This window comes from Nicotiana tomentosiformis, chromosome 11 (assembly GCF_000390325.3).
Source record: "Nicotiana tomentosiformis chromosome 11, ASM39032v3, whole genome shotgun sequence".
Lineage (NCBI taxonomy): Eukaryota > Viridiplantae > Streptophyta > Magnoliopsida > Solanales > Solanaceae > Nicotiana > Nicotiana tomentosiformis.
In genome coordinates, this window is record NC_090822.1 from 109,134,781 (window position 1) to 109,160,597 (window position 25,817).

The 25,817-nt window shown below is 35.8% G+C and overlaps 2 protein-coding genes across 2 annotated transcripts; one reads left to right on the forward strand and one right to left on the reverse strand.

Moving 5' to 3' along the window:
* Window positions 1–519: 519 nt before the first annotated feature.
* Window positions 520–11,350, forward strand: LOC104111776 (isovaleryl-CoA dehydrogenase, mitochondrial). Its single transcript, XM_009621544.4, has 15 exons — window positions 520–788; window positions 2,319–2,402; window positions 2,488–2,545; window positions 4,341–4,465; window positions 4,554–4,598; window positions 5,732–5,780; window positions 6,114–6,223; window positions 7,711–7,787; window positions 7,983–8,033; window positions 8,126–8,190; window positions 9,977–10,131; window positions 10,227–10,267; window positions 10,367–10,421; window positions 10,524–10,580; window positions 10,977–11,350. Exons 1-15 carry the CDS (start codon window positions 675–677, stop codon window positions 11,121–11,123), a joined length of 1,233 nt encoding a protein of 410 aa, XP_009619839.1. The 5' UTR covers window positions 520–674; the 3' UTR covers window positions 11,124–11,350.
* A 1,717-nt stretch (window positions 11,351–13,067) lies between these two features.
* LOC104111775 (auxin response factor 4) lies at window positions 13,068–25,423 on the reverse strand. The gene is made up of 12 exons (XM_070188201.1): window positions 24,491–25,423; window positions 24,332–24,388; window positions 23,857–24,042; window positions 23,669–23,753; window positions 23,511–23,601; window positions 23,094–23,258; window positions 16,224–16,343; window positions 16,071–16,146; window positions 15,206–15,365; window positions 14,362–15,107; window positions 14,089–14,279; window positions 13,068–13,513 (listed from the first exon to the last, which is right to left on the reverse strand). The coding sequence occupies exons 1-12, from the start codon at window positions 24,869–24,871 to the stop codon at window positions 13,330–13,332; spliced, it is 2,442 nt and encodes an 813-aa protein (XP_070044302.1). The 5' UTR covers window positions 24,872–25,423; the 3' UTR covers window positions 13,068–13,329.
* Window positions 25,424–25,817: the final 394 nt, after the last annotated feature.

Genomic DNA, 25,817 nt, shown 5'->3' on the forward strand with positions numbered 1-25,817 from the left:
TAAACAACCTCGTAATATCTAAAAAAGAATAATTTTTTATTGGAGTCAAAGTATATTATTATTCACTATATAAACAATTCCTATCTACGTAACTCTAAATCAAACATCTAAAGTCTAAAAAATTACATAATAATTCTTATTAGTATATTATTTTTCATGTTTAAATATTTTATGCTTAGAAGGGAGTCTAGGAACAAACGGTAAAGTCATCTGTGTGACCTATACGTTACGGGTTCGAGCCGTGAAAACATTCACTAATGCTTATATTATGTAGTCTATCAACATCACTCTATTGGGTGCGGCCCTTCCCGAACACCGAATTGCCCAAATAATTTAGTCTTAGAGTCAAAGCATATTATTATTCACTAAATAATTTCTGACTAACTCTAAATCAAACACCTAAATTCAAAAAAACACGGCCTCTTAAAAGTCCTAGTGAAATTAATTAGTACCTTTTTAGGGACAAAGAAAGGCCCCAACTCTAATGTATATCTTACCAGAATTTGCATAATTGCAGTTGCGTCCACAATTTGGATAGTCCAACCACCATAGTTTTTCTTTTGTCAAGTACACATAATCTGGAACTATAAATAAGCATCATTTAGTCATCTTTTTTCCAATTGTTCTCCATTTTCAAGAAACTGTGTGACAATACATACACATAAATAAAAGATATGCATAAATTGTTTGCGGCGAGGTCTTTGACATCTGCTTTGTGCAGAACCAAAAAGCAGCAACAGCTTGCTGCGTTTTCTACTTCATTACTCTTCGATGATACACAAAAACAGGTCCTAACCCATTTATCTATTAATGAAGTTACAATTACTTTGCATGTAATTATAGTTGCCTATCAACTGTGCTTTAATCTCCTCTATATTTTTTTTCCTTTTTTATATGATGGTGGTGTTCGGGCCTGAAGAAATTAGGCTAGCCATTAATATAGTACAATTTCTCTTTTTTGATTATAAATATAGTTGCCTATTTATGGTTTTTACAACTGGGTTGGTAATTCCAGGCTCTGTGATTTGTGTATGACTCTATGTAAGTATTTGGTTTAGGTAATTAATGATTTAATGCTGAATGGGTAGTCTTGTTTTAAATTTTAATGAAGACCCATTTACCTTTACACTCTTCTTTCTGATTTTCTCTCCCTTTTGTGGGCCCCTTCTGTAGCAATTTTGATTGAATTGCTTTTTGTCTTTGATCTCTGTCACTCTTGGTTTGCATCAGTGAAGGAGCCATGAATTCTGACAAGAGGATTCAAAAAGAATAAAAAATGCGGCACCTGGAATTTAAATATGTATTTCTCTTATATTAAGGGGATTCGAAATTCTATTTATGTATAAAAAAATGTTTTTACTCCATTTATGCAGTATTACTTTTCGGCAAAGGGGATTTCAATCGAATACCCTTGATTGCATGTGTCCCCGCCGCTGGTTCACATAGTCATATGTGATGCTCTATAATCTGATTTTTTTATAACCCTAAAATATGAATTATTTGTGAAAGGTGTTATCAAGGTTTTGGATGATTCTTGAAAGATGTCTGCTGAGACTGGGAATTGATAAATTGCTAATTTTATGTGTTCATTCTCTGTGCAAGCTGCATTATGGCTTCAGCAGTAGTCAATCTGCTGAATTGTCAATGAAATTGTGCAACTTTACTGAATCTTTATGAAAGAAAGCTCTTTCATCCTATATACTGTAAAAGGGGTGCTAAAAGGCCTAATTTCTATAAGCTATGCTAATGAGCCATTCCTCTTGCAGTAGGTTCAAAATCTCGCCTCCTATCAGTTGGGGGGGGGGGGGGGGAGGGTTCATGTCACATGGATAAGTTGGAACCAGTTGTGGAGCCAGAAGTTCATCCAAGGGGTTTCAAAATATACAGAATGTCAAACCTAAGATTTGAACCTATGACCAAAAGTAATTTTTGAACCCCCTTTGCCACAACACCAGAATCTTTCCTTATATCAAGGGGATTCAATAGTTTATATATAACCAAAAAAAATCATTTTTACCCTATTTGCGTGGTACAATTTTTCCGCGAAGGGGATTAATTGAACCCCCTTCCCTCCCCCTAGTTCCACCCCTCGTTGGAACCACTATAGAGGTCTGGGAATGGGATTAGAAATTGGTTTAGCATTTTCCTGTGCAATTCAGCGGTTAGTACATCACTGCTGAAAACTTTTCCTATTTACTTAAACCAGTTAAGAATATGTATTACTTTAAGGCAATAGTTTTAGTTGCATCACATGTGAATTTAATCTTTTTCGAATGCAGTATGGCAGTTTTCTAATTCTTCCGTATGCAAATTTACAGTTTAAAGAAAGCGTGGCACAATTTGCTCAAGAGAATATTGCCCCTCATGCTGAAAAGATAGATAAAACAAATTATTTCCCTCAGGTACATGCAATATCTGCTCTTTTTCTCAGGAGTATTCTATTAACAAGAAATGATATTTAAACCTTGATTCTTCTTGCGATATCAGGATGTTAATTTGTGGAAACTAATGGGGGATTTTAATCTCCATGGTATTACAGTGCCAGGTAAGCCTTTGATCATATTCTCTCTATTGATTTTGATGTGATATTATAGGGACAAGAGAGGGCGGAGAAGAAAACTATTAACACTCCTCTAGAGAGCTATATTTTAAAGAAGAACCCAGACACTGATATAGACACCATAGTGTAACCTTCTTGATGTTAAAAGCCGTACTTGCTTTTATACTCTTTCTTGACTTGCATTATTTTCCTGGATTCTGAGAATAAAAAAAGTAACTTAATACTTCATATTATCTTAATTGATTTTTTGTGCACTTACATACACTGTATTGGAGATATTCTGGCTAAACAGTTATCTGTCGGAGGGCTTAATCTGTTCATTAAGATGGACATTTATGCATGGACATTATATCAGCCGAAGCTGTGATAGGGCTAAACAAAATTATTTCATTGAACACTTTTTCCCCAAGTGAATCAACATACTACCAGCTGACAATTACACTCTTTAATAATTGGGCGTGCAAACTTGGAAACAGTATCTCAGCTCTTACTTTTGTATACCTTACATTATCGAAAGTCTGGATCAGTCTATTGTCCACCAGCCTTTCTCTTGTATGGTGTTTGAAACCACTATGTTCGCTGCCTTCAGCACAAATGATCAGCTTGCCATGAAATGGCAAGGACCAATACCGAAAGGGAAATCTCACTTAACTGGGGATGAAGCTGTCACGCGTCAGTTCTTTTATTTCATATAACTAGATCAACCTGTCTTTGCTCTAGGGAAACCTGGTATGGAGGCAGTCATATAGTAAAAGGATTTGTAAAGTAACCTATTTGTAGTTCCAGCTAAAAAAAGGGGAAGATGTAAAATATGATAACTTTCAATGTCTCTCTTATTTTGCTCTTTAGTCTCCCTCTTTTAAGGTTTCACTCCAATATGTGTTTAGCCGTGTGACTAGGAAATGGATTTGCCCTTGAATTGAATTGATGAGGCATCCTCGTTAGCGTGCATCCAATTAGGAACTGAACTACTAATTTATTAATTATGAATTGGGTGCTTCAGCCACTTGCCATGGTGGAAATTGGTTGAAGATAGTATAATGCAAGTGAATGTGTACGAAGAAGCTGTTGTACGATTTCTTTGTTTGCTTCGTTGTGGATCAATCTAGCACTCCATCACTGGCCCTATGATCTTTACAGATTGAGAATAGGGTTTTATCAGTTGCCAATGTAATTTGAAGCTTCAAATTCAGATTAGAGTATAATGTTTTAGTGATCATGAACTTCAATATTCTTAACATGTGTAACAGGAGTTAGGTTCACATAGAGGAAGCGGAAATCGGAATCTCCTGATGTCTTGAATAAAGCGTTAATCAGGATATCTTTTTCTGGTGGTATTGTTTATCTCTGCTGAAGCCCATACTTCTGAGGGACGTTATCTTGTGGGAATTGATTTCATTTGTTGACTTGCGTTAAACAAAGACAGGAGTCTATCCTACTCTTCCTTTGGGTTGCAGAAGCATATAGCTAATAGTATGCTTCATTTCGCTCAAGAGATACTGTTCTTTGCCTTTTGAATTAAGAAATTAACATCCCGTGTCCAAAATATGTTTATGAAAGCAGTTATTTGTAGGGAATGAGTAACCGTGTAGCCCGACTTCTTTCACTTTAGAGCTCTCTTTCTTTTTGTTTTCTTTCCTTTCTTTTTCCTGCTCATAACATTTTACGCATTATGACCTTCAGATTTTCTTCTTCCTTTAGCTATAAATTTCTTTACATACTGGAACTTGTGACAGTGGAGAAAGTTGTATGTCTGAGATTGCTCCTTGCGTCTGTGTAGAGGAATATGGAGGACTTGGCCTTGGTTATCTGTATCACTGCATAGCCATGGAAGAGATTAGTCGAGCATCAGGGTCAGTTGGCCTTTCTTATGGTGCCCACACGAACCTATGCATTAATCAGTTGGTAACTGTTTTACCACTCGTGTTTTTATATATAGGTGGTCTATCTGCGTTGCATGCCACATATTTAACAATTACTGATGATTTTGTAGGTTAGAAATGGATCGCATGAGCAGAAGCAAAAGTATCTACCAAAGGTTATCTTCCATCATCACATTTTGTTTACAGTAGTATATTTACATTTCCTGCGAACTACTGTTTTTTCCAGTATAGGTGATTTACATCCGTGGTCTTTCAATAGACCACCCTTCATATTCAATGAACCAAAAATTACATCATCTCTTTCAGAAAATCACCTGATAATTGAAAGAGGAAATTATTCATGTTAAAAACTCTCCTTTATATCATGTATGTTTTACCATTCGGTCTACTCCTGCCCTGCACAAATTCTATTAAATTTATTGGTTCAGACATGCTATTTTTAGTACAATGGTTGGAGTCTCATGAAAGTTCCTCTTTAGTTTTGTATTCCTTAAGGATATCATGATTCACCAAAATATATCTCATACGTGCTTCAAATCTTTGATGGTGGATCCACAGTCTAGATTACTTGAAACTGTTGGAGTTGATGTTTTATCAGGAAAAAAGGTAAAGAAAGAAAGAAAAGGAAAAAATAAAAAAGACTGTTGGAGCGAGTATTCCATTTGCCCAGGGTAGGCCATAGTTTTATGCACTCAACAACTTCACATAGTAATGGCACAAGCTCGATTCACAAAGAACTAGGTATGAATATACCGACTTACTGAAGATTCAAATACTTAGTCTATTATTTCTTACAAGTCATCAACAACATCCACAACTTAGATAAGTCTTCTCTAGAAATTTTCTGAACTGGATTAGCTCAAATGATCAATGGCAGAAATCACGTGGTACCAAATGTATAATACCAATAAATTACAATTATGAGCTCTAGACTTTTATAGCAAGCAGCTGATATGGATTTATAACTCAGAATATTAGGAAAGATGTAGGCTTCGAGTTATAGATGAAGGTTATTCATATGGTTGGATTTTGTAAATTACTAATATTCTCTTTAAGAAGTTATACGGAGAGCAAGTTGAGCTATGGTTTGCTCAAACATAGCCCAAATTTCTTCTGGCTTTTAATTGGCAAGGATTTGGCTTTAAATATAGGGGGCAAGAAAAGTGGGACATTTGTTATTTTTATTTTTAATATCCTTGTTCAGTTAATTTTAATCCCTTCTTTTTAAAATAAAATGTCTGAATGGCTGACATAGTGGCTAACTCTTTTATGACTTGATTGGATGTAGCTAATCACGGGTGAACATGTGGGGGCTCTAGCTATGAGTGAACCTAATGGTAACTACTGTTAATTCCTTTTTATTTTATTTTTACTTTGGTTATACATAAGAGAAAGGGGACTGGGCATGGGGAAGGGGGGTACATATGGGGATTTGAACCCACACCTACATGGTGGAGGTTGGATAGCTCACCAAGTGAGCTACCCTGAATCCCCAAATACTGTTAATTCAATTTTCATTTTGTGTCTCTCGTCATCATATTAATTTGGTTGTTAAATCTCCATTTCCTTTTTTCATTGAGTGGAGTGGTGGTCAGCTATTACGAGAGAGCGAAAGGCTTGTGAATTTTTATGTGTTGAGTGTCCCTGAATAGTTTCATTTCCTGGTTCAGCTGGGTCAGATGTTGTTAGCATGAAGTGCAAAGCTGATCGTGTTGAGGGTGGTTATGTTCTGAATGGAAATAAAATGTGGTGCACAAATGGTCCAACTGCTCAGACACTGGTACTTTTCTTGAATATCATCTCCTTACTTTTCGATTTTATTACCCAGACCCCACTCATGGGATTACATTGGGTTTGTTGTTGTTGTTGTACTTTTTGATTTTTTTTTTTGGTAACAATGTGAATATTACCATTGACATCACCAAATGATTACACTTATAGAGGACCTAAATCTGACCACAAACTTTTAGGCCTCCAACAACAGAAAAACAACTAATTACAGATAATTTGTCTAACTAAACTCCTACATTTTTGTGCTTTCTTAGACTTCTGAAGTAATTCTATCCTTTCTATAACTTCCCTCTTGATTTGTGTAACTACCTCTGCTCTATTTACAGTTCTTCCTTTTGTCAAGATTTCTTCTCACTTTATATTGTTTGATTGCCATTAGTTCCTGAGAATTTATCTTTTGTATCACATATAATGGATTAAAAAAAGGATACTGTTCTTAATTTGTTTTAGTAGAAATAGTAATTTAATTACCTCATTCTAAAAATAGTCTTAAGAATTTGAATTTTAGATTTGACATACCTAATCTATTAGGTGAGAAAGATGGAAGATGGGCAGAAGTCATATACACCACACGTAAACATAATACCATATGAAAATCAACGGTTGAAAGACAATAAGAGAAAAGACCAACAAGCTCTTTTCCTGCGAAGGTGAAGGGCTGATTTCTGGAGAAGCTCATTTATTATATCGAGGAAGGGTGGAAAGAAATAAATGTTTTTTTTCTTTCAAAATGTTAATTTAAGTGAAGGATAAAATAAAAATAGTTAGATTGTTTTCCTGAGAGTAGTTACTTTCGTTGTGCTATATGAATCATTCAACATGCAATCCTTTATTCTAGTTGAATTTGATTCACTACTTTAGTTCCTGTAATTGAATTTCTCTTTACAGCCTTGGATTATTATTTATTATGCCTAGAGCTCTTTCTTGCACTCTTCATCTATAATTTTCTCATTTATTCGGTTTGTCTGTTGATCAGCTAAATAGAAGTACTCATCTAAATTTGCTTATTGACTGTTAATTTTGTAAGACAGATTGTCTGGTTTCTTTCTAGCAGTATGCCATAATCACTTTTGTCACATGTGCAATCTCAGCAGATTGGCTATTGAAAAGTTACTTTTGAGATATACTATTGATGCACCTGCAAAGTCTATATACTCTTTGGTTTTACAAAAATTTCTCCTCCTCTTTCGAGTTCACCTACCTTTATATGTTTTCTTTTGGCAAATACCTGAACTTTCAGGTGTGAATGGTGTTTGTCTGTGAGATTCTCTTACAAGTTCATTTTTCCTGATATCATTGATAGCTGAAAATGTGCTTTTTTGTTAAAACATGGCTTTAGAAATAGCCATATGTCAATTTTTCTCACATCCTTTGGCTAAGTTTTATCTTTGTGTATCTAGAATTTGTATTTCTGGTCTTTTTCTGAACGACAATTTAATTTAAAGGTTCAGTTTTGAAAATCTATTTCTGGATCAGGTTGTTTATGCAAAAACGGATGTAACAGCTGGTTCGAAAGGAATCACAGCGTTCATTATCGAGAAGGGAGTGCCAGGGTATGCCGCCTGTACTGATACTACTTGCGATAGAAAATGAAAAAGGGAGAGAAAATACTAATTGTTTCTTGTTTTATTTTTCATAGCTGCATGATTGCATGAGACGAATAGTAAAGCATGATTTATTATAACAAAACACTAGATATCCCAGTGAGCTCGGGACATGCTTATCATCTACTTTAACTGAATATACAGATTCTCTACGGCCCAGAAATTAGACAAACTTGGGATGCGAGGGAGTGATACGTATGTACATCTTGCCCAAGTGTTGCTCTGTTTGGATTTATATTTTTGTTACTATACTGAAGGTGGCCTAATAACTTTAATCTTACCTGTAGATGTGAGCTTGTGTTTGAGAACTGTTTCGTCCCTGAAGAAAATGTTTTGGGGCAGGTAGGAAAAGGTACGAGTTCTGAATTAACTTCTATGTTGGCCCAAATATCTTGCCTCATTTCTTCCTTAATATTACACCTTACTTCCACTTTCGGTATCGAAAGTGAAAAAAGAGGGACTAGCTTATCTAACGGAATAAGTAGTGGAGAATCTGAAAAAGAAGGGTAAAAACTTGAAGGGTGTGATCTAATGAGCTACAAAAATTTCAAGCAAAGAGAGTGCAGCATTATCTAATTTTTTAAATACAGCTTATGCTAAAGAATTCTTAATCTTAGAGTTGCACAAAGTTTTTGTCTAGATTTTTATGTATAGATAAAGTTCAAAAGATTTATGTTAAGCTGTCACTAGTTTTGAATTCCAGCTATTTTCTTTATTCTGCTATACTACCCCTACTTATACTATTTCTGAGATAATATCCTTTTTTTTACCTCGCACACTATATATTCATCTTTTTATTTTGGTTGCACCAAGTAGTGTTGCTTTCCCTAAAGAGAAAAAGCTTTTTTGATCGATTGCATAGTACCTTATTGGTATGTAATACAAGGAAGTTACACGGGACTACTATTGGACTCTTTAAAGTTTGTTATTCTTTGTCCTCTCCTGCATATTTATTTACACTAAGATTAAATGGTAGATGTTCTTTAACTTTTGAAAGAGCATGCCAAGTATATGGAGATTTAATTCAGAATACTACAACTCTAACTAAGCCTAATCCTAAACTGTTTTGGTTGGCTATATGAATCGTCAATATTCATTCTGTGCCATCCGGACCTTTTTTATTCCAATAATTAATAATTTGTTTTTTTCAAACAATTAGGGATTCTCCAACAATAGAAATTCTATACAAAAAATCTCTAAAGAACTAAAACTCAGTCGTATGCCAAACCTTTAAGTAGTATAAACCAACGTTACTGAGCTTTAATCCAAACTAGCTGGTAATGCATATGTGGATTCTTTTGCATCTGCTCCTTTTGTTTCAATTTATATGACACTCCTATTTTGGGATTTTCCAAAAAGTTTAAAACCGTTTCATTTCTGTCAACTTCTTCAATTTCCCAGAATTCAGTTCCTTAAATTATCCAAATTTTAAACTTTGATGTGATTTTTCTTTATCAAACGAACTTTTCAACTGTTACTTTACTATTTTCTTCCACCAGCATTAGTTTAATTCATATATAAACCAGTGTTGGTAAAGGCTCATTTGAGGCGTGCTTAAGCCCTGAATCTCAAAAAGCTCAGGGTATGCGCTTCCCCTCACTTAGACTGCGCTTTAGTGTAGGCAAAGCTCTAAGGCCCACGCCTCATTGTCAATAAGTTCTATCTTGAATAGAGTGGTACATACAATAAATATAATTGGCTAAAAGATAGTATTAATTTTTAAGGAAATGATTATGAATGAACTTGTTAGTTTTTTTCTTGCATTACATATATACTTTTATTTTTTTCTTCGTTGCGCCTTTTTTAACTAAAGCCCACACTTTAATTGCACTTTGTGCTTAAAGCCATGATAGACCTGTGTGCTTTTTAACACTTTTCGCCTTTGACAACACTGATATAAACATGAAAATCTTAAACTTCCTGTCCAACACCATCGTATAAATTGAAATGGAGTGAGTATTTAGTTAAGTTCTTCGTAAGTCTGCATAGCTTGTGAGAGATTGTACGTCTTTTGCAGCGACTTCCTTTGATGTTATTTTTGGTTTACCTCGTCTCTTTTTTAATCCTTTATCATAGTGACACACCTAGACGATGCCATTGCTCCTACCTCTCTTAGAAAAGTTTTTCTATTGCTTCAGGTGTTTATGTCCTGATGTCGGGGCTCGATCTAGAGAGACTTGTTTTGGCATCTGGTCCTGTTGGACTTATGCAAGCCTGTCTTGATGTTGTTCTCCCCTATGTTAAACAGCGAGAACAATTTGGGCGACCGATTGGAGAATTTCAATTTATACAGGTTCCTAACTGCCTTCTGGACAAATGAACCTTTATTGCTGTTCTTTGTCTGTCAGAATTCTTAAACTTATCTGGGCTATTGACCTGAAAATATAGGGAAAAGTTGCTGACATGTACACAGCTTTGCAATCTTCAAGGTCAGGTGTTCTTTGTTGTTATACTTCTTCTCTATCGTTTTCGTTACTGATTCTGATCAATGATATCATGTGCTTATTCTTTTTCATTGTTCACAACAGATCTTATGTCTATTCTGTTGCAAGGGAATGTGACAGCGGCAATATTAATACAAAGGTCCTTGCAGCGGAAACTTTCATTTGCCTTCTTCTTGTTCAATTTTAGTGTCCTTACTTTAAAGAAGCTAAACTTAACCAAAGAGACATTTTATTTGTTCAGGATTGTGCTGGTGTTATACTTACTGCTGCTGAAAGAGCAACCCAAGTTGCTCTTCAGGTGAAAAACTTTATTCCTTTCTGTTCGTTTCTGATAATTAATTCTTCTTCGCATGTCTGTGTTCACGCGTCATCTTTAGTTCGGGACTTGCTATTATTATTTCTGACTAGTTTGAGAACATAGAAAATGACTGTCATTTCTGAAAGAATCCCCTAGCAGCAGCTAGCGGATTCTTCACAAATTTCTTTTGTCTTGGCTTATTATGGTAATGCCAACATGTTAATGGAATTAAAGCCACAAAGCTGCTATCATTTAGTAGGAAAGATGATAGGGTAGAGGGGCGGCCTGTAGTCCACCGAATTTCGAACCATGTGTCATTTGGCTCCCGGAAATTTTTCGATTATAAAAGTTTAGTAGGAAAGTTGATGTGCTTACGAGATTGTGCGTGTGGTGCAGGCGATTCAGTGCCTTGGAGGCAACGGCTACGTGAATGAATACCCAACGGGACGCCTTCTGCGAGATGCCAAACTGTATGAGATTGGGGCAGGCACAAGTGAGATCAGAAGAATGATAATAGGCCGTGAACTTTTTAAAGAACAATGACATTGAAATAGATTAAGTCTTGAGCTCCCTGAGAAATAGCACACAGATTAAGCCCCCCCCCCCCTATTTGGAACAAAAGGAAAATAAATGAAGTTGTTCCCTTTAGCTTATATTATTTTTCTTTTCCTTGGCAGAAGCTCTAAATATTGTTCAAATATGTTGTCCTTTTGTTTTTTTCTTCTGGAAAACAAAGAATTTGCCTATGAAAAATGGTTTTAGTGCTTTCATAGCTGGAGTATTAATAAATGAACCATAGGGTTGTCATTGGTGATCCACTTCATCAAAATATTCAAATGGTAAGGCTACATACTTTTAGTGCAACAGTCTGACCTATTTACACTACCAGTGCAATCTATGACACTAACAACCCACCCCCTTCCCCACCAAAAATAATCAGAAAAACATTGTTTTTACAAAGTACTCCTACTGTTAGTTAAAACTGATTTTATGAAATAGGAGTATTAAATTAGAAAGATAATGTCTGTATCATTTGTGTCACTGTTGGTGATAGTGCAATGTACACATCAAACGAAACTAATAAGAAAAAACTTCAAATTATATCACTATCTTTAAGATTTAAGAAGATTAAGACATGTTGGAGTAGGATTTCTTGCAACTCCAACAGTGATAATTCTTTATTTGTCTCCTCTAGGCTCTAGCTAGGACATAGTAGCTCAGTGTCTTGAGATTCAAACAAATATTAGACAAGTAGAAACTAAGCTCCATTGGAAAAAAAAAAAAAAAAACACCCACACATTCCTTAGACATATCAAACTATTTTTTGTTTGTGTCTATATGGTAAAGGAGGTATTTTCTCATTTCACAAGTCTCCACAAAGAGAAACAACTACTTACTGGCCTAGAAAGACGACGACGACAACAACAACCCAGTATAATCTCATTAGTGGGGTATAGGGAGGGTAGTGTGTACGCAGACCTTACCCCTACCCTGGGGTAGAGGGACTGTTTCCGATAGACCCTCGGCTCCTTCCCTCCAAAAACTCCCCACCTTGCTCTTAGAGTGACTCACTCACAACCTCTTGATTGGAAGTGGAGGGTGCTCACCACTAGAGCAACCCACTCTTGTCGGCCTAGAAAGACACCAGAAGAGAAATAAGAATCAGTAGATAATATAAAGCTTACAAGTTACATGAAACATGACAGTGGTTATCTAGACTTGTTAAAAAGGGCAGCCCGGTGCACTAAGCTGCCGCTATGTGCGGGATCCGGGGAAGGATCAGACCACAAGGGTCTATTGTACACAGCCTTACCCTGCATTTTTGCAAGAGGCTATTTCCACGGCTCGAACCCCTAACCTCCTGGTCACATGGCAACAATTTTACCAGTTACGCCAACAACTTCACGGGTTATCTAGACTTGTTACTGGGGAATAAATAGGTATGTCTAGAATAAGTGCCTCAAAACTTTTTAAATATTGAAGTGCTCTAACTTCAACAAAAGCTAGCCCACATTTCCTCTCAATGCATTTTTATCCTCCTACCTCAAGGGTCGTTTGATATGATGGATAAGCAAAAATTATCCTAGATTATAAATTTAGTACCGCTTTATCCCTTGCTTGGTTACTAATCCTTGGATAAGCTATTCCGAGATTAAAAATAGTATCTGGATAACTTATACATGTTAGAGGGTGGAACAATAATTCCAGGATAAAACAGTAAAATTGACAATTCCAGGATTAATACAACAAATCAAACAGTCAATAAGAATAATACCAAAATAATTAATCTCACAATAACTATTCCCAGCATAACTTGTCTTCAAACCAAACGACCCCTAAGAGATTAGACAAGATAAAATAATCTAATGTTCAAATATAAGTAGGTTAAAACAAAGTTAAAGTAGGTGATATAGTTTTTCCAAGGCACAATTGGAGGTGGTTGGGTTGGGCTTGGGGGGTTGGGGGGGGAGAGAATGGAGAGAAGGGTTAGTCATACAATGTTCAATATTATACATAGTGGAACATAATCAGAATACAAAGTTATGGCATATGAGTCACCATATAATTTTATACCTACAAGTCCCATTGTAAGTTGAAAACAGACTTCCAACATAACTTCACAAGTTGACTAAGGAATAACAATTTATTTAACATAACAGGAACATCTAGTAGGTAGAATAGTATCACATATATTTATATATATATAATTTAACATAACAAGCACGACATTCGTAGAATCTCAGCTTCTTCATATCCTGATTACAGTTGGAGAAAAATCAGGCTGGCCAACTGAAGAAGATTTTGAGGCATCCATGAATGCCGGTGCCTCCTCCAAACAACTTTGAGTATCATCACTTATCCCCTCAATTGTCATTTTCTCCACTTCTTCTTGAGTGTATATATGGATCTTGGATACTACCTCACAGAACTCACTACAAGTCATTAGAAAGTACCCGTAAGTATATCGACCAATCAAGGGAAATTATACCTTTTTCAAGAAGGTAAAGGAACCAAACTCCATATTTTGCAAACTCAAATTTTAAAATTATTTAGACAAATGCCACTTAAGATGTGATTTGTTACACAAACAGCCGGCCAGATTCACTGCTTACTTCTTTTAGCAGGTATACATAGAGTATACACTGACTATACACAATTATACACATATTATACATGAAGTTAACATATATTACACATCCGCCGACTATTTTTAGTTTAAGAAATTAGGTGGGCAGCTATTTGGGTTAATTATTCATTGCAAAATACCAATGTCCTAACAAGTTGAGTGGACTTTTTAGCTTAATATGGGAGGAAAAAAGTAAAAGAAAACTCGGATTCCGTAGAGATGATTTAACATTCAAAACTCAAGAAGCTAATTGGAAGAGCAATTTTGGGTGGTTCTCTCTCATGATTCATAGATATAAATCGTTTGAGTAATATCTTTTGAACTTGGTATAAAATAATTGAGACAGCAATGAGAACTCAAATGCATGAAAAAGAGACTTACTGCCATGGATCGTCTCCGACAACCATCATGTCATTCTCACTGTCGGTATACAAGATTCGCCATCCCTTATTGGGATCTCTTAGGAGGTCTTCCATGTTGAAAAGCCTCTCCAACTCAACCAGCAAATCATCATAGCCATTCAACCTTGAGAGATCAATGGCTCGTCCAACCAAGCTGCCTTGTTTGTGAACCTTCACCCATTTATTAAATATTAGCAATAGAGTCTGAAGTGAAAGCATTTCCAATCCGTTACGCGCGCTTATGGAAGCTTACCTTTGTACAGCTCCTCTTACCAGAACTGTGCGAGCTAGGAGTAGAGGGTTCTTTAATCAAGGAAAAGCCAAATAGTTTACAAGAAGCTTGTGCATTTAAGGAGCCACCGTTCTCATTCTTGAAATTTGTCTCTGGAATAGACAATTTGGACATCTCCAGTGGCCTCTGCTCATTTGCAAACTTCTGCATTCCACCTTCTTCCCTCCTAACCCCATTTTGGACTGAATTCTGGTTCAAAGTGGGATTTTCTCTTTGGAAATTATTATTAAAATAGGAATGCACTACAGAATCTTGTCCAGCTCTATACATCGCATTATAAGGTAGAAACACATTCCTCGCCCCTTCAGAAGCAAGAGGATAGAAATTGGTCTTCGGCCTCTGATATGTGCTAAAAACATTGCAACCAAATTCAGGTTTTCCCCAAGCACCAAAATTAACATCACCTTTTCCAGTAAGGGATCTTAACGAGCAAATTTCTTGACCTTGCAAGACCTTTGGAAACCTATTGGATTCCAGAAAGCCTGTGTAGGTTGTGGGAGGCTGAGTTTTCACAAAGTCTCCAACAATTATGTTCTCTATACCAGTTGGCATGAGATTGTGACGAGCTACATTTTGCAGCTCAAAATCCAGTGGGCGGACTGTCTTATCACATCCATAGGGAGGCGATATCAGACCTAAATTTTCTTGACCTTGCAAGACCTTGGAGGATCTTACCGACTCCTCAAAGTCCAAAAGAGCACTCCCTCCTGTGAAAAATAAAAAAGGAAAAAGTACGAGAACGTTGGTGGAATCATGACATAATGACAACATAATTAAAATAATATTCGGAAAGTTTGATCAGTACCAGCAAAATGGCTGTCTAATGATGGAGCCTGCTGACTAGTCCGCAGTTTCTTCAGTCTTGGAGACTGAATGCTCAGTGGTGGTAAGGAAACTGAAGAATCAATTTCCCATGGAGAAACCCGTTCTTGATGATTACTCATGATATCATCATCCCATCTGACCTATTATAGTTGATGCCATGGACACTTAGATCAAAAAGTTTACGAGTTGATCAACGGACACTATACTTATTCTAACAGCTTTGGTTGGAAGAAATTATTTCAAGATGCAATACAAGGATGTATTTGAATATCATGCCCATAGCAAACTTTATCAGTCTTGACAGGAAAAATCTATCAAGCATCTTACAACAACTGAGCATTTAGCAATTTCTCGTTGTAGTTACAATCGAAGCAAGAATAGTTTGATAATTAATCTTAGCCCTGAAGGGCTATACAGGCTTTAATGCACATCCATATTCTAATTATTATTTTTTACCTTTTAATCAACAACAACAACAAACCCAGTGTATTCCCACAAGTGGGGTCTGGGGAGGGTAGTGTGTACACCGACCTTACCCCTACCTTTAAAAAGGCAGAGAGGCTGTTTTCGGTAGACCTTGTGCTCAGGGAAAGAAAAAAGAAAAAAAGAACATATTCAACAAGCAGATCTAGGTGTTAGAAAACCGCCGAGTCTGGATAAAGAGGGTACTGCTACAAGGGAACACTGGCAGAAAATTCAAGAACATAAAGGGGTCTGAAAATAACAAGAAAGAAGATTACCCTAGATAAATAGAACATATTCCAACTGGCTCAAAAACATGAAAGTATAAGTGGAGCATAACAACTTCTATATACAATTTAATGCTAATTATATGCTAGGAGTACCATCAAACATCTCCATTTTGAGTTGGGCCATCTAAAGGGATCCATATCACTTATCCCGGTCACTACACCGCTGTACCTGCATGCAGTAGTGGAAATTTTATAAACTTTCTGCAAAGAAAAGCTGAATATGGGATTTGGTAAGGATACAAGTACCTTCTTTCAGGTGAATCATCCAAATCGAATCTCATTTTAAATCTTGTCCCAACAGGAATCCGACTGTTGATGCTTTTCATGTACTTTTGGTACGGTACAACAAAATCAGCATGACTAGCCCTATATTACAAGCAAAACTTTTTCTCAAAACCATCTATGTAAGCATCAATAATATCTGGAAAATTCATGAATGTAAACTCCTGCAGGCTGCAAAAGTGACTAAAGTAAATTTCACACTTTAACATAAAGGAATTTGATTACAGGATTGCACATAATATGAGACTTTTTCATCCATTAAATTCTTTTTTTTAAAATATTTATAATTCTTTATTGTTCCTTAGATAGGATATAAAAGGTTATATAATTTGGACAAGAATCTTCTTGGGACACATATGAAATGAAGGAAGCAGCAGAAATCACGCTTTGCGCATCTTTTTAACTGAATCGACCCTTCCATATTGTCAAGGGTTTTACCAATTGGTTTTTAAATCATAGGTCTGAATGTTCACAAGCCAAACAGAGACACAAAATGGCAACACAAAAAAGTAAACGATTTAACTTCCAAGAGCATTAACATCTTATACTATTGATTCTATTTTCATAGAGATCTAGCATAGATGCACTTCCTCACAAACTTTATAAGGTCATGTGTTCCTCTCTAAGAAATTTGCTTCTGGGATGTTAAACTGGTTTCCATAATACTGGTATAGTTCACTCCTATGGAGATTTACCTGGAATATTCCTCATGCACCTCAAACTTGAAGAATGCTAAATCAACATCTTTGTGTAGCATATAAACATCACGAAAAAGAAACGGCAGCTCCAATTCATAAATAAGCATGAAAAATGGTCCAGAGAATAAAGAGTTACAAATTAGATATTGTAAAGTTGCGTAGTTATATACATGATAGGATAGAGATGTTCCACTACTGGATTTATTGCAAGACTTTTACCAAACTAAAGATCATCCTTTAGTCCATTGATTGCTTTAGCGAACATGAAAAACAAGACAATAGAGGTACAGACTGCTCGTACACAAGTAAGCTTCCACAGAATTAGTTTACTAGGCAAAACTACTTGACATGCGCCACTGGAGAATGCATGCACCAATTTGAACAGCAAGCACATATGCATCTGAACGACTCATTCTAATTAGGGGAGGGCATAAAATCCGAAAAACCGAATTCCAAACCGGACCGAATTAATTCGGTATTTCGGTTTCGGTATTTCGGTATTACATTTTCGGTATTTCGGTATAACGGTTCGGTCCTCGGTATTAGGATCTTGAAATTTCGGTATACCGAATTTTAAAGAATTTTATGTTGGACCTATATTGCCCAGCCCAACCCAATATGTTGTATCTCTAATTCTCTACACTGCCCTAGTGCCCAGCCCAACCCAATAAGGCCCAACTCTTACCCTCTTTAATCTTTAGTCTTTCCCTAGTTTCACTTCACTACAGAAAATTATAAAGGGAGAAACAGAAACCTAGCCAAAGAGGCAAAGAGCTGTGACTGTGAGAGAGAACTCAGAAAAGTGAGAACCTCGGCGCGATAGAGACGAGTCAGACGACGTCACAGCGACTTCACGACCTCGGCGCCGACGACTCTCAAGTGTGACGGCTGGTTTCCTTATTTTTTACCTTCATTCTTCAATCTTCAACTCTTCAAAAGGTTCATAACTTTTCATTCTTCAATCTTCAGTTTTTTATAATAATTTATGGTAGATTAATTGGTAGTTCTTGGAATAAGGAAAACTCTTTGTTTTGCCACTTGTTTTTTTTTAATGGCTAATCTCTTCATAAACAAGTTCTGGAAAATTCCACTTTGAACCTAAAGTCCTAAAGATTCCAGTGACATGTAAAGAGTGGGATTAGTTTTTTAGTAGAGTTATTAAACTACAAGATTTGAATGAGTGGAAACTAGGGGTGGGCAAGCAAAAAGAATTTATGTGATTATCTTTCACTAGGTGGCGTGCAAAGAGGCATTTTCTTGTTAGGTGGCGTACTTTATTTTGATTATCTTCATTTGATATAATAATGAAATCAGCTAACAAATTCTATATTTGTAAAAGAAAAAAGGAAACTGAACGTCTACATTAATTGTCTAATAGAAGGTTACTAACTTTGACATGAAGACTCACTTCTAGATTCCACTCTTTGCATAATATTATTTTTTCTTGCTCTCAATTACTAGTATTTCTAGTGAAAGATAATCACATAAATATATCTCTAATGAGATTACAAAATTATGTTAGGGAAACAGTAGCCCAGAAACTCGTAGATATCCTTGTCAAATACTTGTCAACCTCCATTTTACACTTTGATTATCTAAACTCAACTCTAGTCTCAATTTGCGTTTATATTTGTTTTAATTTTGTATAGATAGCGGATGAAAGTAGAGTAAGTGATGCCGGTTCAACTGAAAGTTTACCTATTACTGAAGATAGCAACACCAACACAATTGATACTCAAGATTCTAAGAAAAGAAAAGCCATGCAACCTCGATCCGAAGTTTGGCAACATTTTGATAAATTTGAGGTAAATGGGGTCGGTAAAGCAAAGTGTAGATATTGTAAGCAAGCTTATGCTGCTAATACGTCTAGGAATGGAACAACATGATTGAAAAATCATTTGGCTAGATGCAAAGAATACCCACCTTACATTGATAAAGATAATAGTCAAACAAAGATAAATTTTCAATCTTGCCAAAATGATGGAGGATCGCTTTGGAAATTTGATCAAGAAGTGGTTAGGAGGGCCTTAATTGAGATGATAGTTATTGATGAACTACCATTTAGCTTTGTAGAAACAGGAGGCTTTATGAAATTTATGAGAATAACTCAACCATTATTTCGTCTTCCTTCTCGTAGAACAATAACAAGGGATTGTTATGAAATTTACGGTGAATTGAAGCAAAATCTAAGAAGGTCTTTTAGAGAAGCAAAGAATACCCACCTTACATTGATAAAGATAATAGTCAAACAAAGATAAATTTTCAATCTTGCCAAAATGATGGAGGATCGCTTTGGAAATTTGATCAAGAAGTGGTTAGGAGGGCCTTAATTGAGATGATAGTTATTGATGAACTACCATTTAGCTTTGTAGAAAAGGAAGGCTTTATGAAATTTATGAGAATAACTCAACCATTATTTCGTCTTCCTTCTCGTAGAACAATAACAAGGGATTGTTATGAAATTTACGGTGAATTGAAGCAAAATCTAAGAAGGTCTTTTAGAGAAGCACAACCAAAAATTTGCCTCACAACAAACACATGGACTTCATTGCAAAGAATAAATTATATGTGTTTGACAGCCCACTTCATTGATAGGGATTGGAAGTTGCATAAAAGAATACTAAATTTTTGCCCTATCACTAGTCATAAGGGTGAAGAGATGGCTAAAGCTATTTCTAATTGTTTGCTTGAATGGAAATTAGACAAGGTGTTCACTATTACCGTGGACAATGCTTCTTCAAATGATGTCACAGTCAAAAAATTGTCTAAAAAATTAGATATGTGGAAAACTAATATGATGAGTGGTAAACATCTTCATGTGAGATGCATGGCTCATATACTAAATCTAATTGTGCAAGATGGTTTGAAAGAAATTGATGCTTCTGTCACACGTCTTAGAAATATTGTGAGGTATGTGAGATCTTCGCCTGCAAGGACCTTAAAGTTTAAACAGTGTTGTGCACATGTAAAGGTAGAATGTACCAAAACATTATGTTTGGATGTTCCTACTAGGTGGAATTCCACCTATTTTATGTTGGATACGGCACAAAACTTTGAAAAGGCCTTTGACAAGTTTCATCTTTTTCATGATGAATTTTCTGCTAATCTATGTTCTCATCTTTGTGAAGATGGTAGTAGTGCAAGTCCTCTTGAATCTGATGATTGGGTGAATGTGAGGAATGTGAAAGCGTTTCTTGCAAGATTTCACGAGCTCACCAAAAATGTTTCAGGTTCACGTTATGTCACTTGTAATTCTCATTTTGAGGATGTATCTGAACTTTATTGTCATTTGAAAATGTGTTTAATTAGTGAGGATGAGCATTTGAGAAAAATGGCTGAGCGGATGCAAGAAAAGTTCAAGAAGTATTGGGGTGAGCCTGAAAAGATGAATAAAATGATTTTTATTGCTTCCGTCTTGGATCCACGTAACAAATTTGAATATGTTAGCCTTGCACTTGAAGAACTTTTTGGGGAGGAAAAAGGGAAGAAAATAAATGCTGAGGTGTATGCTTATATGAATTCTTTGTTTGAAGAGTATCTAAAAAAGTATTCAACTGGATCTTGTCCTCAATCTTCATCTAGTTCTACTTCATCTAATAATACATCTAATACATCTAGTGGGAGTATTTTAACTGCATCATTAATAAGGACGAAGCTTCACTTGAAGAAACAAAAGAAAGACAATGGAAGTGGGGGTGCTAAATCGGAGTTGGATAAATACATTAGCGAAGAACAAGAGCCTTTTAGTGAAGAATTTGATATTTTAAGTTGGTGGAAAACACATGCTCCTAGATTTCCTATTCTTTCAGAGTTGGCTCGTGATGTGTTGGCCATTCCAATTTCTAGTGTGGCGTCGGAATGTGCGTTTAGCACCGGTGGCCGTATTCTTGATTCATTTAGGAGTTCATTGACTCCTAAATATGTGCAAGTTCTTGTTTGTGTTCAAGATTGGCTTAGAGAAGAGAAGAATCCTATTAGTGTTGAAGAAGACTGGGAGTATCTCGAGGAACTCGAGTTTGGTAAGCTTTAATATTTTGTGTGTATTTTAGTTCAAAATAATATATCATACTTGTTTATTTATTGAACATATTTGGTAGAATTATCTTTAGATATAGAAAATAATGGAAGCACTACTAGCATTGTTTGATGTATAGTTGCAACTTGCAACTTGAGTGGTAAGTTTAATACTCTATTTGTTTGGTGATATACTTTTGTAGTTTTGTTTTATTATCATCAAAAATATAATATTCTAACTTATGATTTATCTTTTTTTTTAGGTTCAAGTGCAATGATGACCCTTGCTCCTAATGTTCATCCAAAGAGGGATGGCACATATTGTTTAAGGAAGCATATTAGGCGTTGTCTTGAGCGTCTTCCTGAAATCCGTATTTAAGAATTAAGACTAAGTTGATTTGAGACTATTAGTGTAAACTTGAATAGAGGGATACCCTCTATGTTTTTGTTGCACTGTGTTTAATTCTGCTGGTTGCTGCTACTCGTTAGTAGTTGTAACTATCTTAGGTTGCTGTGATATTTATTTACTTCTTTTCCCTTTCAAGTACTTGTTAGGAATGTGATAATCAGGTGTGTACTTGCTGTGAATGTGATAATCATGTGCTCTTACACGCCTTTTGTTATTTAGTGTTTCTAGCTTGCTTATTTTATTATTTAGTGTCGCTTCCTTGCTGCCTTTTATTAAGCAGAATAGCAGTTGGCAGATTATTTAGTGTTGTGGTGCTGTCTTACTTACACACCTTTTGTTAGGCAGAATGGCGGATTTGATTACTTAGCACTTGGTAGTACGACACATGAATATGTATTAAACCGACACCGTACCGAAACCGTACCGAACCAAAATAAAAAATACCGAACCGTACCGAAATATTTTGGTACGGTATTTGGTATACACAATTGATAAACCAAATACCGAAATACCGAACCAAAACTCTTAAATACCGAACCGAAATACCGAATGCCCACCCCTAATTCTAATCGAACGAGCCCATTTTTGTCTCACCTAATATTTTTCATCCGACTACTGGAAATCCAGGACTATTAATTAAGGTGATTAACTCTTTTATAAACGAAAAGACCACTACCTAGTTAAATTCAGATCAAATACTTGGGGTGCTCTTATAAGCTACTAGTCTCAATTATGTTTTGTTTCGCAGCTGATGCCACATAATTGAACTAAGAACCCCTAGTTGTTCCTTGATTAAGAAACAACTGACAAATAGAATAAAGGTGGATTGCAATAGAGCCAAATAACTGCCACACCGCCATGCAACCATTCCGCTCTGTTCTGGCGCTCCCACCAATGACAGTCCAAATCTAACCTCATGCTTCTGTGTTATATCACATCATTCTTATTAAAACAACACAATGATTTGTAACAATGAAAACAATGATTGATGTTTCGGTGTCATCTGTCTTATACAGTCGTCTCCGTACTGTCTATGCACTGATATTTATTTCAAGAAATAAAAAAAATAACACTCAAAACCATCTGAAAGGGAGATAGTAAATCAATATATACTTCACTTTGAGATCTATGACCTTGTCAAGTAAATAACAAACATTTAAACTGTAACGTGATTAAAAATAGAACCATCCCTAATCAGCCTAATTTAAATTTTAAAGAAACATCTTTATGTTAAACAAAATTAGTACAATAATATTAGTGGATATCAAACTTCACAACATCAAAAATAATTTAGTTCCCAAGTTTGACCATAAATAGTACAACTTTACTCCTAGAGCAACTATTTCCTTATAGAAAGCTAAGCAAATCTTCTAATACAACTTATCTGCATGTAGAAGGTTACACCATTTGTATCTATTAAGATATTAACTTGAAGCATTATATGGTTGTTATCCAAAACTTAGATACTTCATTTCAATCTTCACCAACAAGAAGTTGGATGGAAACTAGCAATATTTATTTATACATATTTGGTTGTTTTGCCTTCGTCAAATAAATGCAATTAAAATTGAGGCACGTGAATATCAAATCTAATTAACGTCGTACAGCCTTAAATAGTAAAACTGTACAGACATGGGATATTACCACAGATTTTACTATGTCAATTAGGCAACAACTAAACAGAAAACCATACACAGAGATTTAGCGAAATACCTTGGGCTATAGAAAACATGGAATGAACTCTTGGCTGACACAGCGGTAGCAACTGCTGAAAGAACATCAGAATCAGAATATTGACTTTTGATTATCGATTCAGGAAGCCCATTTCTAGGTCTAGCAGCTCTTCTTATTCCCAGCCTGAGATCTCCGCCTTCTCCCCTACAAAGATCATTGGGACTAATTCAATAAAATTTAAACTACTACGGCAACTGAACAAGCTTCAAAAGTTGAATATTGGAACAATTAAAATCTTGGCAATGATGTCCTAACTGGTCATTGCATAGCAAAAAGTAGGAATTGGACCTAATGATTCTGACAGCTTCCTAGCACAATGACTTTATATTTTTCATATGTTCTAGCGCCTTAAAAGTTAATCCCTCTGAGTATACCATTGTGTCAAGATATGTATACCTCAAGAAGAGAACTGCATCCCCTGAGACAAGATTCTTTTGGCTGACAAAAATACTCCATCCAGTAGTGAGCAAATGTCGTCTCGGCTGGCCTGACAGAAAAGCATCACATCATAAGAATCTCAGACTGAGCAAGCATCTAAGCATTTAACTTAATACCTCTATAAATGTGACGAAATTTCCACTCGACTCCGTGCAGATCCTTAGCAATCAGCTCCTGAGATGGCCTTTGCTCTTTGTAATCCTACATTTCATAATGTAGCAACAAGTTAGAAGTAAATTTACCAGACAATACAAGCAATCAGCTTACAATCTCTTCTAGCAAAAATCGCACAATGGAGTCGCACCAGAGGTGGGAAACAGTCTTCAGCTGCTCTACGGGGAACTGAAAAGCCGCCATGGGTACTGGTATCAGAAGCGGTCAGCGTCTTACAGAACATGTGAGAAGCTGATTTTCCTGGATTAATTCCATTCCCTTCCTCATCCACCCCCAAATCTTCATGTTCTTTCCCCTTTAAGCTTATAGCCACTGACTGTGAAAAGTACCAACAAATCATGGAAAACTCAATTCTAGCTCATTGTAAAAGTCATACTAAAAACAAAGACCAGTTCAAGTTAAAAGAACTGAAAAAGGCCCCTTACATTGAAAAAAATGAACAAAAACAACAGCTAAACACAGGAAAGTTAACACCTTTATTCACAAATTGAACATAGAACAACAGCTAAACACAGTAAAGTTAACACCTTTATCCACAAATTGAACATAGAACAGCAAAAATCAAGATTGGACATTAAAATAGCTGCAGTTGCAATTGGTCTTACCTCTGGAAGAGGGAGAAGAGTGAGCTGTGTATAAACCTCATCATTTTCCTTATTTGCCTATAAATTCACAAGATTATAAAAAGAAGCAGCATATTGTAAGGAGTTCACAAGTGAAGATAAAATCTTTTAATCTAAAAGGGGTAAAAATCAAGAACTTACAAGCAACTGAACATCTTCCACTCTACAGAAGATCTGAGGCTGAAGACCAAAAGTTGGAAAATCCATTTTGATGGGTGAAAAAGGAGAGACAGAAGCAGCTTCCTCCATATGACCTTGAGGGAAATAGACAACTACATTTCCTTTCTTTGGTAAGCTTGTTAAAGGGCCAGCACAAGCATGCCAAAGCTCCATGTAAATTGAGGAAAGAGCAAGTGAAGAAGAAGAAGAGGAAGATGCATTTGAGGAACAAGAAGAAGTGGAAGTAGTGGACAAATTGCAATTAACACAACTACCACCAACACCCCTTTTGTCACATTCTCCATTACAACATGCATTCTTCTCCACTTCACTTACTATTGCATGGTTCAGATCAATTTCCATTAAACCAAAAAAAAAAAACGGTTCTTTTTTTTGTTTTTTTGGTTTGGTTTTCTTTGTTCTTAGTTTCGCATTACACCCCTAACAAAACAAAGAAATAGGGAAAAAAGCAGATTAAAAATTGAGACTTGAGAGGAGAGTAATCAAGAGTTTGCCACAAAGTTGAGAAATAGTAATAGAAAATTGGGAAATGAAGTCAAATCATGGCTTAAGAAATGTTAATATTTAAAAAGGGGTTGTCTTTAAAGCAAGAACAGGGAAAAGAGATTGAATAAAAAAGAAGAAGAAAGTCATGTTTTTGGAAGTAACGAGGGAGGAGGAAGCAGTAGGCTAAAAGTTGAGGAGAAGAAAAGAAGTTAAAAGGGTGTCAAATAATAACAAGAAATTCAAAGTATGATTCCTCATCTTCCCATTTGCAGTTCTGAGAAGAGGGAGCAGAAGACATAGACAATTGCTAAGGTAGCACAGAAGCAAAAGTTAGAAAAAAGCCAATGTGCTTAGTGCCCTTTTGGATTCAAGACTCTTGTCTTTTTTTTTTCCTTTTTTTTTTTTGTGAGAAAGATAGCCCCAACAAATACTGTGTTGAGTGGAGGGGACAGGTTAAAGACAGTACAGAACCCACACATCTTCATCAACCTTCTCTCTTTTGCTTTGCATTTTGCCTTTTTCTCTTTGTTTTTTCCTTTTTTAAAAAAACAATATATGTGGAGCATAATCATAGTATTGATTCTCTTTTCCTTTTGTAATTTCTTTTCTACATTGTTAGATTTGGAAAAATAATTCTATTTATATCGGCTTGTTGTTTGACGTTACTTCTTCCTTTTCATTTTCCCGAGCCAAATATTTATTGGAAACAGTTTCTCTATCTCTTTCAGATAGGGGTAAGGTTTGTTAGCAGCTTGTTCATATTGTCTGTCTTAATCCAAATAAAAGATAAAAGTTGAAATAG

Bases quoted from the DNA above. Each gene is read 5' to 3' on its own strand.
- LOC104111776 (XM_009621544.4), top strand. From the start codon at position 675: ATGCATAAATTGTTTGCGGCGAGGTCTTTGACATCTGCTTTGTGCAGA. The intron at 6,224-7,710 runs GTACTTTTCTTG...TTTCTGGATCAG, and splicing joins GTCCAACTGCTCAGACACTG to GTTGTTTATGCAAAAACGGA. The intron at 8,191-9,976 runs GTACGAGTTCTG...CTATTGCTTCAG, and splicing joins TTTGGGGCAGGTAGGAAAAG to GTGTTTATGTCCTGATGTCG.
- LOC104111775 (XM_070188201.1), bottom strand. From the start codon at position 24,871: ATGGAAATTGATCTGAACCATGCAATAGTAAGTGAAGTGGAGAAGAAT. The intron at 16,147-16,223 runs GTACTTGTATCC...TACTGCATGCAG, and splicing joins GATGATTCACCTGAAAGAAG to GTACAGCGGTGTAGTGACCG. The intron at 15,108-15,205 runs GTACTGATCAAA...TATTTTTCACAG, and splicing joins ATTAGACAGCCATTTTGCTG to GAGGGAGTGCTCTTTTGGAC.